General features: G+C 39.1%; 1 protein-coding gene across 2 annotated transcripts; it reads left to right on the forward strand.

Annotated features, from left to right (window-relative positions):
* The first annotated feature begins 223 nt into the window (after positions 1–223).
* LOC140322762 (uncharacterized) lies at positions 224–10,813 on the forward strand. 2 transcript variants are annotated; one of them, XM_072399351.1, is made up of 7 exons: positions 224–373; positions 1,446–1,832; positions 4,348–4,677; positions 6,851–7,216; positions 7,946–8,095; positions 8,988–9,022; positions 10,431–10,813. In XM_072399351.1, exons 1-6 carry the CDS (start codon positions 337–339, stop codon positions 8,999–9,001), a joined length of 1,284 nt encoding a protein of 427 aa, XP_072255452.1. In that variant the 5' UTR covers positions 224–336; the 3' UTR covers positions 9,002–9,022; positions 10,431–10,813. The 2 variants fall into 2 exon arrangements, with proteins under 2 accessions (XP_072255452.1, XP_072255453.1); XM_072399352.1 differs by lacking the exon at positions 7,946–8,095.
* The last annotated feature ends 9,737 nt before the right edge of the window (positions 10,814–20,550 follow it).

Here is a 20,550-nt window from a genome sequence, read left to right on the forward strand (position 1 = left end):
AAGCTGTCGGATAAGCGCGGCTCCGTGCGCAAGCTTTTCCGGTTGTTGAATAGCGCGATCGCGCATGATTCCGGATCGCTAATACGAATGCGCGACCGATAATCCGATTTTGCTTGATGAATCAGGGGCATTATCTTTATGTTCATCTATTGCCCCATAGTTCCCTTACATCAGGCCTGGACCGTAACATTGCATATTACTTACTAAAAAATTCTGTATTTCTTCATACTTTTGTTTCACTCATTTTCTCTTCCTGTAAATCAAATACACACAGCAAACGATACACCGGTGCCAACACGTCTTCCACCCTCCAGATACCACACCTTGTATGGAGAGATGAGACTCTTTTTATTGACCAGTATCTGTTTTCTAGGTAAGTGCTAATACTGTGTACATTCACCAGTGGAAGTTATTATTTAAGGTGAATGTGTGGTCAATTTGATCTCAGGAGGAATCAAAGCAGAATTCAGTGATTGCAGAAAAAAAGGAACTGTGAACAATGTTTGCAATTGTAAACTTCTAGAAGAGCAAATTGGGTCCTTTAAAACACCCAAATCTAAACAGTTGTATGGTATATGTGAAACTTTTGGTGAATTAGTTGGTAACCAAGAAATGCATTGGTTTTGTGTCAAATTGATTTTTTTGTATTAGTTTTACTATTTACCAATCAGACTAATCTTAACCAAGGTTCTGTAAAAGCCAAAAAATATTCTGATTTCTGAATGTCTAAAATTTAGATCTGCTGTAAAATCTTTGGTCATATACAAGGAGTCCCATCTTTATAGAAATAGGGCTCCGTGGTATTCTAATTAAAGCAGAAGAAATATTTTTTTCTGATTGCTTTTATGTCTTTTACGTTTATTACTGTTCGTGCATGTATTTTAGTGACTTTCTATGCTAATACTGTGTACATTCACCAGTGGAAATTATTGTTTAGAGTGAATGTGTGGTCAACTTAATCTCAGGAGGAATTGAAGTAGAATTCAGTGATTGCAGAAAAAAAGGAACTGTGAATGATGTTTGCAATTCTTTCATATTGCAATTGTGAGCTTTCACAAGAGTATTATAATAAATAATAATATAATTGTATTGGTTTTGTGTCAGTTTTATTTTACTGGGCATGTTTTACTTTATACCAGTCTATCCTAAAGCAGACCAATCACCAAAATGTTTACTTCACATAAAAGGGTAGACAGCCAGTCTATGTAAGGTAAGAATTAAATTTGTTCGGCCAAATGTTATGTAGAACTTTAAGGCATGAAGTAGAGGATGTGTATGTAATAAACAAATATCGGTGCTCTTGTTTACTAAATATACAGAGATTTGAGAATTTTAGGAATTTTCACACATTGATAAGATCATTCATATCAAGAGGAGCTCTTCTACAATGTTGATCATATATTCCTTTTTAATACATCAGTATAAAATATTGCCTTGTCTGTTAGTTGTAGGAATGAAGGCGTTTTCAAGACCTGGGTGTGTTTATCAGGTGAGGACTCGGATGGTGAAATCCGGAGATTCTGTTACCATTCCATGTTCATACATTGGCTCGGAAGAACTGGGTGAGAATGTACAGATCATCTGGATGGACAACAATAGAGAATATTGCTCACCTGACAGCAAAAAGATCTTTACTCCTTCCGGAAATGCAGTAGAGAAATATAAGGGACGACTCTACAGAGAGAAAGATCCGTACAGGAAAAGGACAGAATATATCACAATTACAGGGCTAAAACCAACAGATGGACCTAGATTTTGCTGCCAACTATACGAGAGGAAAGATGGTATTTTAATCAACCAGAATATATATGGAACTTTACTGCAATTTCCAGGTAAGTTTTTATTATGCTCAGAGCAGGTTTCTGTTAAGTTCTCTAACCCATATCAACTCCAAACTTCTCCTATTTGTTGCCGCATTTAGAATACCCTTTACATTTTATTTGTTGTAACTGTTCAAAAGGTGTTAAAAAAGGTAAATTTGTTTAAATTTAACCTCAGATGTAAAACCGAAGAGATTCCACTGTGTCATTATTCATTTAACAAAAACTAGGCCAAAATGGAGACACCACATGTGAAAAACTAAGTACACCCCATGATTCAATAGCTTCTAGAACCGTCATTACCTGCAATACCTTAAAGTCACCAAAAGGTTTTATCAGTCTCCTACATTTTTGGCTCACTGCTCCTTGCAACATTGCTTCAATTCATTGACGATTACAGACATTCAGGTATGCTTGGTCCCTTTTCCTTTGTCCTGTGACTCAGTTTCAGTCAAGCTTTAGCTGTCACACACGTGGCCTCACATTTGACTTTGGAATATTTTGGTATACAGAAGAATTTTATGGTTGATTCAATGGGCTTGATTTTTTAAACACCAAAGACTGGAGAAGGGAGACTAATATGGGAGAACCTGGCTCAATAGATAAAAAAGATTTTTTATGAAATCTGTTACACGTTTGCAGGATCACCCAGGTTTTCCCATGACAGCCTATTGTCTCCAGTCTTGGAGAGATTTATTAAATCAGGCCCAATGAATGCAAGCTGCCCAGGACCTGTGACTGCAAAATAATCATTACTCCACCACCATGTTTTACAGTTGGTATGATGTGTTTGTGCTGATATGCAGTGTTTGGTTTTCGCTAAACATGGCACTGTGGATTATGGTGAAACATTTTCATCTTGGTCTCATCTGTACAAAAGACATTGTTCCAGAAGTCTTGTTGTTTTTATGAACCATTGAAGTTTAAGAATTAACATGCTAACTGAGCCCTGTAAAGTCTGTGATGGAGCTGTTGGTTTTGTGCATAGTCTGACATTGGAGTGAATTTGCTAGGACTCCTGAGACAATTGACAACATTTCTGAATGTTTCCTACTTTTGGATAACGTTTCCTGCTGTAGATTGATGAACTTCAAAGTTCCGAAATTGCTTTATATAGAAGTTCAGAAATTGCCTTATATCACTTCCCAAATTGATGGGCTTCACTAATTACATCTTTATTTTACCTGATCTCTTTTCACCTATGCGTTGTGTTAACACACACCTGAATGCTCCACACCAGCAAACTGTCCAAGCTTCATTCGTAGAGGTAGTCACACTTCCTGACAATCAATTAGTCAAGTTCTTTGATTGGCAGCCCCTGGCTGCTATTTACCCTCCTAATTCCTAGAAAGTTAGGGGTATACTTGATTTTTCACAATGCTTTATCATTGACTTGGTCTTTTCTACATAAAAGATTCCATTGAATAATAATGTATTATGTCATGTGTTGTTGTTCATTCAAGGTTGTTACTTACCTAATTTTAGTACCTGCTAAGCACCTGATAATTCTTATGTTCTGATATGAAACCTTAAAACTGAAATAGGGTGTACTTTCTTTTTCACATTACTGTATATTAGCAGTATATATATATATATATTGTGAGGGGTTACGCTCAGGATCGCCTTTGCTGGAGTCAAAGGACACTTGTCTGGTTCATCCAACTCAGATCACACACCAAGGTATCAGCCTGGCAAAAGAAAAAGAAAACAGCAAAAGAAAACCTTGCTTGTCCGGCACTTACTATACATCAAGACATCCCTGTCTATCAGCTGGAGGGCTTCTCCCTGTCAGCTCAAAACCAAGCTTTTAGCAACCTTCTACTCACTTTTGAGCTCACTCACCCAGACAGACTTTCTGAGTCTCTCAGCCGAGCTCCCCCACAGACCGACTGTCTGTGTTTCCAGCAGAGCTCACTCACACAGTCCCCCTGTCTGTGTCTCCAAACAGAGCTCTCTCACACAGTCCACCTGTCTGTGTCTCCAAACTGAGCTGAACTCACACAGACCCCTGTCTGTGTCTTCAAACAGAGCTTATCACACAGACCCTTGTCTGTTTCTCCAACCAGAGCTGAACTCACACAGACCCCTGTCTGTGTCTCTCCAAGCCAAGCTGAACTCACACGGACCCCTGTCTGTGTCTCTCCAAGCCAAGCTACTGACTGAGCTCCTGGCTCTATGTTATATCCCCACCCTCAGTGCTTCTTCATTAATTATTAGAAAAAATTACCGGGTGTCGCATGGGCGCATTCGGCCACCACTGCTCTCTGACACTAACCCCTCTCTTTTACTGTATTTTCAAGTCAAATCACAATAGTTAAATCTTTACATTCTAGAATTTTGTTTTTGTTTCTTCGACTAGTTACGGATACCCATTTAGCTTAAGCTACTGAGCTCTGTAAAAATAGATTTTGTACAGCTAATTGACAGGAAAAACACATTTTTCTTCTTTTTTTTTCTTTTCATTCCTCATTTCATTCCATATTTTTCTTTCTCTACTCACCCCTTCTAACAAATGTTTTTTGTTTAGATACAGAATATATCTCTCAGCTGGATGAACTGATAGCTGCTTGGGATGAAGAGATCACCATTCCGTGTTATTACTCCAAGGGTACCTCGGATATTACATACATTGAATGGAATTTAGCAGACCCTAAATCTAACTTATGTACTGATACAGTCATACTAAAATCAAACCATGCTCTTCAATATACCCGGTACTCTGTGGTCAATTCCACCCATGAGATCTCACTGCGTATTCATAATGTTCGTTTCTTTGATCACGGAAGTTATTGCTGTGTTGTCTCTACCGCACAAAGAACACTGGGAAGCAATCAATTTACAAGGCTGTTTGTTGCAGGTAAATTACAGCACACTTGTAATAAGAGCACGAAATATGCGATATGTCATGGCTGGCCATTCTGAAAACTGAAGTTGCCTTTCTGTTCCTCGGAGACATTGGCTTCAATATTTTCTGAAGATCTAACCCAGAACCTAGAATTAAATATATGTGTACTGTCTAGATCAGTGTTTCTAGAACTTTATAACATGAGAGAACCCTTGAAATAATTAGATCTTCATGGAACCCCATCTAAAATTTCGCAGCTTACAGCATAATAATATGAGGGTCAGTGGGAAGAATTCCTCTTAAATTGCTGGCCAGTGGGAAGAATGTCACCCTACAGATAGCCAAAAAGATCACTGGCGTCACTTAAACTGACATGAGAGTCACAAACTGCTCATTGCTCAAGGAACGCCTAGAAAACTCTAGAGGAACCATAAGGTTGCTTGTCACCAATTATATTTTTTGGTTATTTGTAAGGGTGACATTCTTCTCAATGGCCAGCAATGAAGGAGAAATTCTTCCCACTGACTACCACACTATTTTTTTTTTGGGCCTGATTTATTAAAGCTCTCCAAGGCTGGGGGGGATACACTTTTATCAGTGAACCTGGGTGATCCAAATATCTGGAATGGATCTGGTCCAGGATTGAAAACATTTGCTAACAAATAGCAAATGATTTTAGGTCCATTCTAGGTTTTCTGGATCACCCAGGTTCACAGATGTAAGTGTATCCTCTCCAGTCTTTGAGAGCTTTAATTATTCAGACCTTTTAAGTCTTCTATTTTTCTCCACTATTGACACACACAGTATTCCCCTAAAATTCATGATGAATTCATGTTTTTAGTCCATATATGTATAAATGTACCAATATTAAACCTTATTTGTCATCTATTCACCCAATAAGTATATCTAGGTCATGCTAATGTAGTATATCAATAAAGCATGCCAATATACAGTAATACCTCTGCTAACAAATTTTTCGGCTAACAATTTTTTTCCACTGTTTAAGAGACTCGGCTAACAAAGATGGACTCAGGTAACAAATGTAAAAAAAAAAAAAGCAGTAAGTAAGTAAGAAGTAAGACACCTGATAACATACTGCATGACAAATTTACAGTACTTCCTGTATACTGTATCAATAAGTGAGAGAGAAAGACATCACTTTACATACGAACGAGGCTTCCCTGATGCTTGTGTGCAGGACAGAGGCTTGATGGGGGGAGGGGGGCAGTTTGCATGACTTGAAGAAGAAATTATATGCTAAACAAAGCTGAGCTTATGGGTGATCTTAGGGGGTGAGCTCTTCTGCAACCTTTAATGACCAAGACAAAACTCTGCAGTTGTTTCTTTTTGCATAACAAAGCACAGCTTGCTCCAGAAGGTAATGAATGTCTAGGCTCCATAAAGATTTTTTTTTTTTTTTTTGCTTTGTTTGTGATTAACTCACAGTTAGGTTTTTTTACAGTAACTGACACCACGCTGCCTAATAATATGTTGAGACTGTTCCAGTTTGGATGGTGTTCATTTCAGCTTTTGGTGAGTTTTTGACCTTTTTTATTGTGCTTTTAACAATTTTTTAAAACTTCTCCTAAAATTGTGGGCAGCATCCAGAAGGAAATAAATGATTTTCTATAGAAGCATATGGGAAATCATGTTTCAGCTAGCTTAGCTGAGGTATCTCTGTAAACCCTAGTTTACTCTGTGTATTATACACAATACCTTTTCTTCAATTTCTTCATTTACATTTTTTTTTATTGCATCTCAATTCTGCCAATCCCCTTTGCCTTTTTTCGGTCATTTTCAGTCCTCCTACATACACTCACTATACATATACATACATATCATGTATAGCAGTGCTTCTAAACCAGGGTTCCTCCAGAGGTTGATAGGGGTTCCTTGATTTATTGAGGTTAGTTACCACTGACACCGATGATGTTTTTGGCTGTCTGTGGGGGTGACACCAATGCCAGCAATGTAAAATAAATTCCTCTCAATGACAACTCATAAATGTACTGTGGATATAGTAATTATAGAAAAGGTTCCATGAAGACCTAAAAGTTATTTAAAAGGGTTTCCCCATGTTATAAAGTTTGGAAAATGCTGACCTTTAGACTAGATCCTGTAAAATCAGGGTTTGAATTTTCTCATTCTCATGTGTGGATTGACCTACTTTTCCAATTGATTTTAGATTATTCATACTGGCATCAACCAAAACAAGAGATTACGATACAAGAAGGACTTTCAGAGAACCTTTCCTGCTCCTACACCCTTAGTTCTCAGTATACAGAGAGAGATATTGTGTGGGTGAATGTGTACTGGAGAGTGGGGAATGTAACTGGACCATACGCCTACCACCCCTACCAGCAAATGATTCATTCAACATATAGACAGAGGACACAAATAACAGGAATGACTAATCTAATGATAAATGGTGTGAAGAAGACAGACAACACATCATTTCACTGCTTTGTGGTGGTCAAACTGTGTGCAGGTGATACCTATAGTGATGAAATATATTATGGAGGAGAAACCAGACTGATCGTCTCTAGTAAAGGTAATGAGACCTTAGCTCAATATTAATTATTTAATTCTACCAACCCATAAACATCATTATATATATACATTTACTCTACATGACCTTTAAGTGTCAGGAAAAATGCTAACCAATGTTTTCATTGCTCTACATCTAGGACATTCCCTAATCCCAGGGCTACCATGAGTTGGGGACAAGGGGTACTTCTATACAAGGCCCTGTTTCGGAGAGCTTGACTTTGCAATGCTGGAACATTTAGACATAGAGGAGGAGGGCAGGAAGTTTACTTAATACGGGCCCCAGAAATTTCATATGGCAGCCCTGACCAAACCTGTAGTGACTGTGAGTTCTAGATTAGCATTCCCAACCCAGTTCCAAGTTTCAATCCCATGGGAATGTGATATCACAGCATGTACGAGTATTATGCTAGAGGAACGTTCCTGTCCTTTCACAGTAATTCTGAAGGTCAAAGTCAATGCAGCTAGTGAATATACCTGAATTTGAACCAGTATCAGCATCTTGTAATTACCTGTACATCACATCTCAGACTAAAAGAGAAAAGAAGCACAACAAGCCTATCAATGGCACTTTGGTCCACAAGAATGATGATAGAAGAGAGCACAGGGAGCTCCTAAGTCTTCTGTATCCCAGGCTGGGGAAAGGACAAGACTTGCTTGTGTTTATAATGTGTTGGTAAAATTAAGTTTCATTTATCAAAGGCTGAAACCCAGTTTACTTTTTTTTTGGCAGATATATCTTTCATTGAAGGAAACAAGGAGGAAAATGACCCCAGCAAAGACAGCAACCTTTCCTCCCAAGATCTCACGTTTATTATTGCCATTTCTTCAGTGATTGTCTTGAAAATCCTCATAATAATCTTAATATTTTTGAAAGTAAAAGGTGTGTAAATATTGTAAAAAGGTGTGCTTAATAATTCCCCTTTCTGGGTTCTGCTAAATCATATTTGCAACCCATTCAGACAAAATAATAAACCATTAAACCTAACCCATGCACACCCTTCCAGTATCCAGTACAAAACCTGATCCTGAGGAGCTCAGAGACTCCAGCACTCAACTTACCAACCACTTGGCCACAACTTTCCATCTATTAATCCAATATAAGCTAATCATAATATAATGAACATAACTTTAGTGGGGAGGGTGTGCCTGTAATTCCTACCCTTTTCCAATGTTGGAGGTCCTTAGGTCTCATCCAATTTTGGTTTACTTTTTTAAGGCGTCTGCTACCACTTTACCAAAGTTACTCCCAGCCGCATTACATCACCTCCGGCAGATTACTACTTCATTCACCACTTTTTGGAGACACAACAGCTCAACATGGGTCAGCCACCCAAGAACAACTGTGTAACCGCTCTCAAAATACCTTTTACCAGCCACAGTATTAATGGTCACCTCCCCCAGAGCCCCCCATAATTGGCAAATGGGTGGATATCACTTCTTTCTCCACAAATCTTCTTTATGATCCCCAGTTCTTCTTCCTCCCTCTTATAAAACTTCTCTCTCCTTCCCCATCTCTTACTACACAATCCTGCACTCCCCTACTATCCAACCCCTCCATCTTAACCCTTCCCTCCATGTCTATCTGTCCCCCAGTCATGCCAGCCCTTCCCATACAGTCCTCCGCTCATTGGCCCCTGGACTTCCCTTTACAAGATATACATTTGTGACTTGTTAGATTTTCACATTTCTGTCTACTTTGATTTTTATTATTTATTAGATTTGTGTGGTGTTTTTTTGCTTTTCTAACCTTCCATCATTTATTTCTCTCCTAGTTCTAAACAACTAATGAACAACATTCAGAAAGCAGGTAAGGGTATAGGAAATATCGGCAGCAAAATTTAATGAAGTCATATCTAAAGAGTGAAGGGTGAAAAAATGCTTCTACATTGGCATTGTCCAAACAGGAAGTTAGGAGCTTTGTGGAATTCAGTCATTTTTAATCTGTTATACAAGACCGCAAAGATGGGTCCTGGACAGGTAGTACATTTTCCCCCTAGAGAAGTGTTTATCAAACTTTTTAACATGTGGGAACCCTTTAAATATTTTCAGGTCTTTAGGGAACCCCTTCTATAATTACTTCCACAGATCACAGTATATTAGTGTGGTGGTCAGTAGGAAGAATGTCTCTTACATTTCTGGCCGTTGGGAAGAATGTCACCCATACAGATAGCCAAAAACATTTTTGGTGTCACTTAAACTGAGCTGAGAGGCACAAATTGCTCATTGCTCAACGAACCCCTAGAAACCTATGGAGGAAGCCTAGGGTTTTGCCCAAGCTTGGTGGAGCAACACTGCCTTACAGAGATGGGAAGGTACTGGGAAGAGAGTCCATTGCCAGGGTTGCATGTTTGGTAAACAGAGTTCCGGGGACCTGGGCTCTGAGATGAAAGGGAAGGTTGGGTGGGCTTTTTATTCCAACCCTAAACCTGCCAAATGGAAAGCCTTATCCAAACATCACCTGGTGTGTAGGGGTTAACTGGGCAGACAGGTGGAGCTGCCAGGGAGATCCGGGAGACGGGTGTGTGACCGGTGAGTTCGGTTGAAGGCCCATGTGTGGTAACCTAACATAAGAGTTGGGATCTTTGACTGCCTCTGATGTCTACTGTCAACAGCGAAGGTCCCTAGTCTTAATATTTAAGTTTTTTGTTTGAGTGAAGAAAGCCCCGGCACAAATAGAGAGACATCTAATGCTTTTACAAACTGTGCTTCTGCAAAGGCTATCCCTCCAACATTATACTTAGCCTGATTTATTTAAGCTCTCCAAGACTGGAAAAGATTTTCACAGGAGAACCTGGGTGATCAAACAATCCTGGAATCTAGTCGAGGATAGAAAACATTTGACAATAGCAAATTATTGTTAGGAAATCAATTCCAGATTTGCTGGATCACACAGGTTCTTCTATGACAATCTATCTTCTCTAGTCTTGAAGAGCTTTAATAAATCAGGCCCATTGTGTAATCTTATTGTGTTCTATTGTGATGATTTGAATGGAATTAGTTTTCTTAATTCCATTTTTTTCCAGGGTAACCTTCTTTATGCCAAATTAAACCAAACCAATAAAGAGAAACATCCAGTTGAGTAAAGTTTAGGTCATGGAGAAGTCGTCCCTTATTCCTAGTCTGTCACTAGTTTATGACCCTTCCCCTTTATAGGAAGGATAGAAACATGGAGGAGTAAAACAAAGCAATACTTACATAATTTTTTACCTCTGCAGACTTTCTCTCTTTCATGCAACCAGTCCCACAAAATCGGTTCCCTTCACTAGTCGTACTGTCTCCCCTTAACCAATATCATCACCTACAATGCAATACCAGTGAAGTGTCATGGCTGACTGGAGGTCATACGAACCCAAGGACAAACATATATTTTACATATAGCATGCAAATGCAAAATCCCATTTTGTTGCACAAGTCTGAAGAATATGATAGTAACATGAGTATAGACATCAAACTATGTTATAAAACTTCATTTAACATGTTACACAAATTTTTCATTTATTATTTTTGTCTACCAAGCTTATGCTCTGTAAATAAAGGATTGAAAAAAAATGTTTTACCGTTGTTTCTGGTGTATATAAATAAAAAATTTAAAAAATGTCATGGGTGTCTACTATAAATTTATTACAATACTGATGTTGGTGCATATTAGCCCCTAGGATTGACATATATTATCATATTATTTTTATTATATTGGTATTGTTATGATGCATGTGTCTAAAAGTGTCCTTCCACTAATGTCACACCATTTTTGACAAAGAACATAGGGGGACATGATTCATTCTCATGAATATACAATCATGTATATCACGTTACATATCATGTTGTCAGATATCACAGATTATCAGGAACTGAGAATATAGACGTGAACATAAAACAGGAGGGAATGCAGAGACATTGATGTCTGATGTAATTCCAGACTCCATCACAGAATTCAAATGTTCAGTCATTGATGACGTACAATGGTACATATCAGGGGTAATATCCAACCATAGCTTAAAAGTCCAAATCAGGATAAAGATAACAGTGAACAAAACACAGAAGAAAGCAAAAACAAACGAAAAAAGAGAGGAGAGATGGAAGGGGAAAAAAAGATTGAGGGTAATGTCTAGAGAGAGGAAGGGAAGAGAACCTGGTGAACTTCCAGCAGCCAAAGCATAGGAGATTCCAAAGCACAAAGGCTTAGATAAGTTATAGTTGGAGCAGTAAGTGATCGAGGCCAAATGGCATATCCAACCAAGGAGACCACATCTACTTAAACCACTCAACAGGATCAAACAAGATAGCTTTTATCATTTCATGGATCTAAAACCAAGTTATCTTTTGCTTGGCCTGGGCAACTGTAGGAGTGGAGAACCACCAGACTCCAGCCAGTACCATTTTGTGGGCGGTTTGAGGTTAAGGAGCTGTGGCGCTTTGGAAAAAAAACACTAGTATTATAAAACTAGGTAATATACTGCTATCCAATAATGTCCGATCTTAGGGGACACCCACCATATGTGGTACAAGATTACAGGTGTGAAACATTTGCTAAAGCAGTTGCCACTGTCCTTCGAGAAATTTTTGAAGACACTGAAGTCCCGTAAAGCACTATACTACACTTTATCACTGGTACGCGGCATTTTTTCGTGTTTGCAAGAAATTTGAAATACAAGTGTATCTTATAAGGTGTGTGCATTTAAATATATACATTTTTATATTTTGCAGGCATTTTTCATTTCAGTCTGCTTATCTTGTGAAGGTATCCGGGTGGTGGACTAATCTGGCATGTCCATTCTTCATTGTGATTCATATGTGAAACTGAGAATCAGATGTGAAAAAGAGGTCCAGTCCTTTAACATTAGGGATCCCAGTGTTGAGGGACATGAACTCTTTTCCACATCTGATCCTTCAAAAATATTGTAGTGATTTGTTGAAGGTTTATAATGGAATTTAGGAGACCCTGAGGGGTAATACATAAAAAGGGGGGCATACAAGTGGCTACGTAAGAGGCTGACCAGATATCTCCCCCTCCCAGGGGAAGTAGTATAGAGATATATTTATAACCCTTATCAATTCCCACAAAGAATGTATTTAATCAGAGTACCCAATTTAAAAATCCTTTTAAAAGAATTCCACTTTCACTTTGTAGCTCTGTTATTACACCCTTTACCTCAGTGATTTTCAACCAGAGCTCAGTGGAACTTCCAGAGGTTGCTTGGGGTTTCTTGAGCAATGATGAATTTGTGCCTTCCAGGTCAGATTAGGTATCTGTAAGTGTGACATTCTTCCTAATGGCCACCAATTTAGGAGGCATTTTCCTAATAACATACATACCACAATAACATACTGTGAGCTGGGGATATAGTAATTATATTAGGGTTCCATTATGACCTGAAAGTTTTTTCAAGGGTTCTCACATGTAAAAAAAAGTTAGGAATGACTGCCTAGAGACTAGGTATCAATAAAGATTGACCCCAAGAGTAGGAAAAGAACTCCTGAACACTTCCAGTGGTTGAGTAGGAAGAGCCACCACCAGACACAGGTGCAGTCCTGGGTTCAGATCCTGACACACGCATGTTAAAATGGGAAGCGCATCCCTTGTGATCCCAGTGTCTCCACTCATTTGGGTCTTGAGGATGAGAAAACATGTATGATACAATAGCCAATAACTCATTTTGATAATATAAAGTATATAGAAAAGTATATATACAAAGTATATATAATAAAATTATATAGAATATATATATATATATATTGTAAGGGGGTTCGCTCTGGATCGCCTTTGCTTTGTTCAAAGGACACGTCTGATTCATCAACTTTTATCACACGGAAGTATAAGTGTCCAATTGGCTTCCCGCCAGGTTTATTAAAGGTTGCACAATAAAACAAAACAATAAAAAAGAAAACCTTGCCTGTCTGGGACTCACTAAACAGAAGACTTTCCTGTCTATCAGCTGGAGGGCTTCTCCCTATCAGCTCCAAACACCACTTGCAGCAACCTTATACTCAGGTCTGAGTTGCTTCTCACAGTCCACCTTCCTGTGTCCCCAGGCACACAGACCTTCTGAGCCTCCCAAACTGAGCTCTCTCTCTCACACACAGTCCGCCTAGCTGTGTCTCTCTAGGCCAGGCTGAGCCTCCACAGACCCTGTCTGTGTCTCTCCAAAAATTAGGCTCCTGACTGAGCTCCTGGCTCTGGGTTATATCCCACCCTCAGTGTTACTTCTCTAATTACCTCGCAGGTAAGTTTTCCACCTGCTACTTCACAGAGGAGGGGAATCTTGGGCAACTATACCTCACATAAAGAGGCATCCCGGGCAAATATATCGCCCCTCCACCTCCAATCCTACATTGGTATCACAATATATATATATACATATATATATATATAATATAATATAAAAGTATATATAATTAACAGTAAGGCTCCCTTGAGAAGAGACGTATAAGGCGGGATATGATCACCCTGTATAAATATATAAATGGTCCATATAGAGAACTCTCTTCCCAATTATTCACTGTAAGGCCATTACAAAGCACAAGGGGGCTCTCTTTGCGTCTGGAGGAAAAGAAGTTTAATCTCCGGATAAGGAAGGTATTCTTCACTGTAAGGTCTGAGAAAATGTGGAATCGGCTCCCTCAGGAAGTAGTTTCAGCAATTACTATAGATTGCTTTAAGAAAAAGCTGGATGATTTCTAGAAGCACAGAATATAACTGGGGATTAAGGATTTAAAGTAAAAATAACAGAGACTGCTGAACCAGGGAACATCCGATTGCCTCATGGAATCAGAAATTATTTTGCCCGTTGGAGCAAATTGTACCAGGGTTTTTTTTTTGCCTTCCTCTGGTCCAATATCTATAACCATGGGGTTTTATATCTGGAATATATTTATTTCCCTAGTGGTTAACCTTGATAAATGTTGAACTTTTTTAACCTGACTTACTATGTAACTATGTAACACAATGGGCCTAATTTTTCAAAGCTCTCCAAGACTGGAGAAGATAGACTATGATTTAGGTCAAAGTCCCAACACTTTAATGTGCCAGCAATTTAATATAAATACCTAATGAGGTTTTAGTTTAGAAAAAACAACTCATACGTTAACATCTTTTGTCTTAAAAGAAAAACAAAATAATAGAGCTTTCAATGATACAAACAATTTTTTAATGAAAGGTAAAATTTTGCATTTGGCATGCTTTTGGGCAAATAATGTGACTTTTGCTGTTGTATGCAAGCTGATAATTTGTCTAACCTCGACTCATATACTTTGTTAGTTTGAGAGCTACAAATGCAGCACTCAGGTCATTTGTTAGTCTGTTTCTGGTGTCAGATTTGATATAATGAAAACAACTAAGAGCAGCTTCTCTCAAGCATACAATGATCTAAACAAAGTAAGGAAAGCAAACACAAATTCTTTCATTGATATACCACCCTTAGCAGATGCCTATTTATCCCTATTTTTCATTGTAGGCTGTAATTCTTAGGCATAACTCAGTGATATTTAAGAAATTTAATAATGAACTTTAAATAACAAAACATTTTTTTAAAGAAAAAAAATAAAAAAAATATTTAAATATACAACATATACAATTGTATAGTAGGAAGTATAATATATATAATATATTATTATATCTATACTATATGAATATTTCTTTGTATTGGAATCCAATACAAAATGATTTGAATTTCCTGCCCTTCCCACCCGCACTGACGCATGCACTGACATTACCGGGAAACCCAGGAAGTCTCTGCTTTTTGGAGGACCAGGGCATGTCCCTAGGACCTGCGGGGACCAGCAGGACGCCAGGGGACACCGATGGAAGAAGCTAAGTGTTTTTTTTTTAGTTAAAAGCGACCCCGAGTGTGACTTGGGATTACCGCTTTTTGCAGGTAAAATCCACCCCGAGTCACCCTCAGGATTACCGCTAGCGGGGTGAAAATTATTTGGCCGAGAATTCCACACTTTTCAGTTTTCAGTTTCAGGACTAACTGTGCTTTCATTTGTCATTCCTTCTATCTTCTCCAATGTTTCACATTTCAAAATTCACCTTTGGAGCTGCTACAATGCTAAATAATTTCTTGTCGATTTCCTGATGTTGTAGGATTGTCTGCAAATGTAGAATTTTCAAAATGCATTTTTAAATTCGGAATATGTTTCAGCCGCCCACTTCCAAGGTCTCTTTAACAAACCTGCCGTTTTCTTTTAAATGTTTTGATATATCAAAACATCCTTTCTGCTGTTTTCCCTACACCGTGTATTGAAGCGTAGTGTAAAATCTGTAAGAAACATGAGGTTGGTAAGCCAGGCCATATCAGTGATCCGTGGATATTCCGGCCCTTTTCATTCATAAACGGCCTAAGTTCATCCAAGAGAGCTACAAATCTCTCCAGGACTCACTGGATATTGTTGTATATAAGTAACAATTATACTGAGCCTGAACCTCCGCTAGAAGTGCTGGACAATTCAGAGCACCAGTCAAGATGTAATTCACCATCTTTCAGGACATTTTTTGCTGCTTCATGTATAATACAATGGGACTGAATGGCTTGATGTTTTGTTTGTTTAACAAAGAACTGTATGAAACCAGATGTTGCCCCCACCATAGAAGGTTCCCCATCACTGGTAAGTGAAACCACTTTTTCTGGTCTTATATCTTGTGACCAAAAGCCTCCATCACAGGATTGTAGATTTCTATCCCTTGTGTTCTTTCAGACAGCAATTCTCCAGCTCTTCTCTCATGAGGTCACCAACACCATAATACAAAATGACTGCTAGCCTTACATGAATATTTATATCTGAGCTTTCATCCAAGCACATGGATGGTGTAAGTCAGTGGTGAGCTGCTAACATCACTTGCCATGCATTGGACTCCATTCTTATAAGTATTTCTGCTGTGGCATCTCAGAGATGTGTTAAATAATTTTATCCTTGTTTGGGAAATCATGAAAAAGGGAATTACTTCCAGACAACATGGCCATTTTCATATTATCCCCATAAGAGAGGGGCTTACCATACATTGCTAAAAGATAGTTGCAAAAACTACTGGGGATACTGGGAATGATATTTCCTCATTACAATTCAAGAAACTCTTTTCTTTCAGTTTCACCAAGTTGGCAACACTTTTGTGGTTTGTGTTAAAGTGCCATCTGACACTTGATGTGCGACACACAACATTTTCATTACACAGAATACATAATGTTGCGTTCAATTACTCCAAATGACTGTCCAGGCCTGGAATGATCTTCCACTTTCTCTTTTTGATTTTTTTTGCTGTAATCATTTTTTGGTGTTCAAGACTTGGAGTCCAAAAATACGCAATTTAAAAAAAAAATGAAGTACCCAATATAAATCTTTGCCTATACTAAAAATAACACTGCTAGTTAACAGTAAAGAAATAGATAATACCTGAATCAACAGTGATTTGAATTTGCTGACCACCAGCACACAAGGGCAACGTTCCACTGACCACCAGCTATTGGCCTGCTCTGAAAAAGGCATCTGAGTGCATTTCCTACCTTTGATTTCCCTCCGTTATAAATGTGTTGGACCAACTTCTAGGGGAATTTGCATAAATAAGATGAAGTGGAGGTGTAGCGCTCATTTCCCATACACAGGAGGCATGCAGACCTCGATCATCCATATCAAATTTAATTTTTCCATTAGCAGGAGCCCAGGTTGGTTTCTATGGAAGGCAGCCCATACAAAGTTCTCCCTGACAATCTCAGTACAATGAGTGCTATATCTGTCCTGTCCTCTCATATAGCGCACACATAGGCCAGAGAGAGCTGAACCCTGCACACCGAGCGTGACGCGGGTCATGTGATGTCAGGTAAACGCAACCTGCTCCTTTGGAATGACATTGTAACATTTCATATACTGGGCGCACAGAACAGATGTCAATAGGTGTGGATGTCATTCATGCAATGTACGGCAATCGCTCTCTATGCCAGAGCCAATCCATAACCCAACACCAGCAATGAGCACCAAGCTTATAAGACTGACAACCTGATAAGAACATAAGAAGAGCTCACTGAATCAGGCCAATGGCCCAATAGTCCAGCTCCTGTGTCTCACAGTGGCCCACACCTAAGATTTAGAGGTAGCACATATCCATCAGGGCTAGTAACCCGTGATGGACTTTTCCTCCAGAAATTTGACCACAGTGCAGAATTACCGCCTTCATTTATTTCAGTACCTAAAATAACTATCACTAAGCTCTTGTGTTCACCTGGTACTGACTGGGTATAGCAGACTGCTACCCATGTCCCTGGGCGGTGTAGCTCTGTTCTGTGTCTTCGGCCTTCCTATTGTACTTCCCATAACTAGGACAGAGCAAAACAAGTTCCCCTTTTCCCCATACCACCTCCCTAACTTTTCAGCTTCCATACATATCAGCTGCCTTTCCTTCCCACAGCCTGCTATTCTGAGAGTTATCTGATGACTCCAAGGCTGATAGAGGGACAATGGCAAAGCCAATGGGGGGTCAGCCAAGTGGGGAGCGCGTGCCCACAGAGAGGGCTCTGAGTGCCAATTCAGGCATGCGTGCCATGGGTTCACCACCACTGATTTAGGTGATCCAGCCCAGCAATTATGTCATGGAGATCTCACTCTTAGAGCATCCAAAACATTAAAGAACATGGGAGCAAGCTCAGCACACCCAACCTACAACCCAAATATCACTATTGGGTGGGCTATCCCCTTTACTACCACTTCTGATATGACTACCAACTGATATGATGGTGGTAGTTGTGGCCTATAAACATACTCAGGGGATTACATTCCTGTAGAAGTGATTTATATCTGCCACTGTGGTGATTTTCATTTTTGGAAAATATTAGTGTTTCCACTTTAACAAGAAAAAAGAGGAAGTCTTTGCAATAGTGAAATATTTGGAATTTCAAGGCTGTATTATTTCCTGGTTAACAATGTTGTAAAAACTGCAAGCCGTACAAATTGTGGCACCTGCTGCTGAAAGCAAAGATTAAAGCCTTGTGTAAGTCCATAAATCAAAAACTCTCATCCCATCTTTGCATGACAGGCCATGACCCCATCACCAGTGCTGTCACATGGTATTTTATGGGTAAAGTAATGGGATGCTGGAGCTGTTCCCTTTGTGGGCAAAACACAGGTCCACTTTTAGGCACATTTTTGAGCAAAAAAAATAGTTTCACCCATCCCTACCAGCCACTTCTTCCTCTGCCCTTTTCTGCCAAGACTTTTGTTCTTATATTTTGAAGAAATATATAATAATCTAAATCCATTGCCCTGCATTGTGTTGGAGACAGCTTATCTGGCACTGCAGAGTCCCGTCTGGTCCTCAGTAGTTTCCGAGATGATGTGGGCAGCCAATATTAGATATCCATATTACCCCCTTGCCTTCTTCCAAAGTAGGACCCACACTCTGTAAACGGAGAGGACTCTGTAATGTTGGCTCATTATGTCACTATGGAAGAAAATAACTTGTTGGTGGGTGGTCAGCTCCTGTCATTATCAGCATACTTGCCAATTATAGCATATACTTACCTGTTTTCATTTGCCCCGTAGAGATGATAGGCACAGGACCTATTATTGTTCTTGCTTCCTCAGAAGGCACCATCCTCACCATCGGCTCCATGGAGGACTTCCATGAGGATGGAGATCTTGTTTTGTCATTGGATGATGTAAGCCCTGTGTGCAAGAGTTTTATTGCCCCGAGAGCTTTGGGTGACCCTTTTAAAAATGAAAAATGTTTCTTCTTTTATTTTTTTAAAAGAGGACTCCTCCCCTTGAATGAGAAACCTGCAGCCTCTTTGGATACCTACATCATGTATCCAAGCAGGCTTTGGGCTGCTTCTTCTGCATTTACCCGATCTCAGGCATGCATAAAAGGAGCTTTACCAAAAATTAAAAAAATAAAAGAGATCAGCATTTTTTTCACATTTTCAGGAGGAAACATCACCCAATCTTGTTCCTGCACAGGTTGCTTGCTTGCTTGCCAACTTGCTGGTTGTCTGCTGACAGGACACTCTTTTCCTTTTTATCCAAAAGAAGCAATATCCAACCCCATTTCCCTGTGCACTTGTAACCTCATCTCTCTCTAACATCATAGAAGTTATCGTAGGTGTTTGACATAATACCCATATTCATCATCTCACTTTGGAGAGCGAATATCTGTTTAGTATTTTACATCTGCACATGCATGCATCTTCTACAGATAACTTATCCTCATCAAGAAGTCAATCCACCAAGTTTATTCCACCAGTGTTTAACAGGACTACCTTCATGGAAAATCAAGCTTGAACAAGTGTATTCCGAACCCCTACCCCCCCCCCCCCCCCCCCCACACACACACACACACTTTTTGTACAATTCTGGCATTCGGGTACAAGCTCAATTATTACTCTTCTATCCTTTTAACCCCCCTAGCGTTCTAATTCTCTCAGGTTTTTTTATGCAAATACTGATCCTATTTTTTTGCATAGAAATTTTGGTTTATATTGTGGGCCTCTAATTCTTAGGATTAACTCCTGGATATGATAATTATATTTATTTATTATATCATAAATTATAATATACTAAATAATTATGGCTAATAATGATAAAAAATAATGAAATAATGTAATGTAAATGTAATTTATCAAAAAAAAATAATTTATCAAAAGGTCAGGGATAATAGTGGGCAAGATGTAAATCAAGACACTGGTCAATGATGTTTGGTGCACTAAAATATGTACTTTTATTTGTATTATATGTTCTGTGGTGTTTTTACTGTAAAAAACATTTGAAAGCAGATTACATTGTAACCTGCTTTTAAATTTCCCGCCCGGCCACACCCCTATAATACATCACAACTCACATCACCAGGAAAATGTCACATCCTCCCGGGTGATGCGAGTGGCGATGTCCTCCCTGCCTCAGCCCCGGCATCCACCAACGATGCCGCTGTGTGACTCGGGATTACCGCTTTTTGCAAGTGGACTCCACTCCAAGTAACATTCGGGATTACCGCTAGGGGGGTTAATTTACATCGCTACCTGGTCAATATACCAAGGTCTCAACTCCCCTGAGGAAGCCCACAAAGGTGAAACGTGTCGGGAGAGACCATTGACAAGAAAATCACCTATATTGACCCTCACTTCACTGAGGTTTGGTGTACATTATAACCAACCCGATGTAATGTATTCATAATGTCAGAGTACTAAAACCTTATATGTATGTTTGTTAAGACATACATACAAGTCATTTCATTGACTATAAATAAATATTTTACTAAATTTTACAACAATATTGCCTTAAGGAGACACTTTTCTCTTCATCCTCTCTCTCTTTATTTGTTTGACATGTTTGATTCGTTGCCCTGCACATATTCCTTAT

Source organism: Pyxicephalus adspersus, chromosome 2, assembly GCF_032062135.1.
Source record: "Pyxicephalus adspersus chromosome 2, UCB_Pads_2.0, whole genome shotgun sequence".
NCBI classification, from domain to species: domain Eukaryota; kingdom Metazoa; phylum Chordata; class Amphibia; order Anura; family Pyxicephalidae; genus Pyxicephalus; species Pyxicephalus adspersus.

Bases quoted from the DNA above. Each gene is read 5' to 3' on its own strand.
- LOC140322762 (XM_072399351.1), top strand. From the start codon at position 337: ATGAGACTCTTTTTATTGACCAGTATCTGTTTTCTAG. The intron at 374-1,445 runs GTAAGTGCTAAT...CTTGTCTGTTAG, and splicing joins GACCAGTATCTGTTTTCTAG to TTGTAGGAATGAAGGCGTTT. The intron at 7,217-7,945 runs GTAATGAGACCT...TTTTTTTGGCAG, and splicing joins ACTGATCGTCTCTAGTAAAG to ATATATCTTTCATTGAAGGA.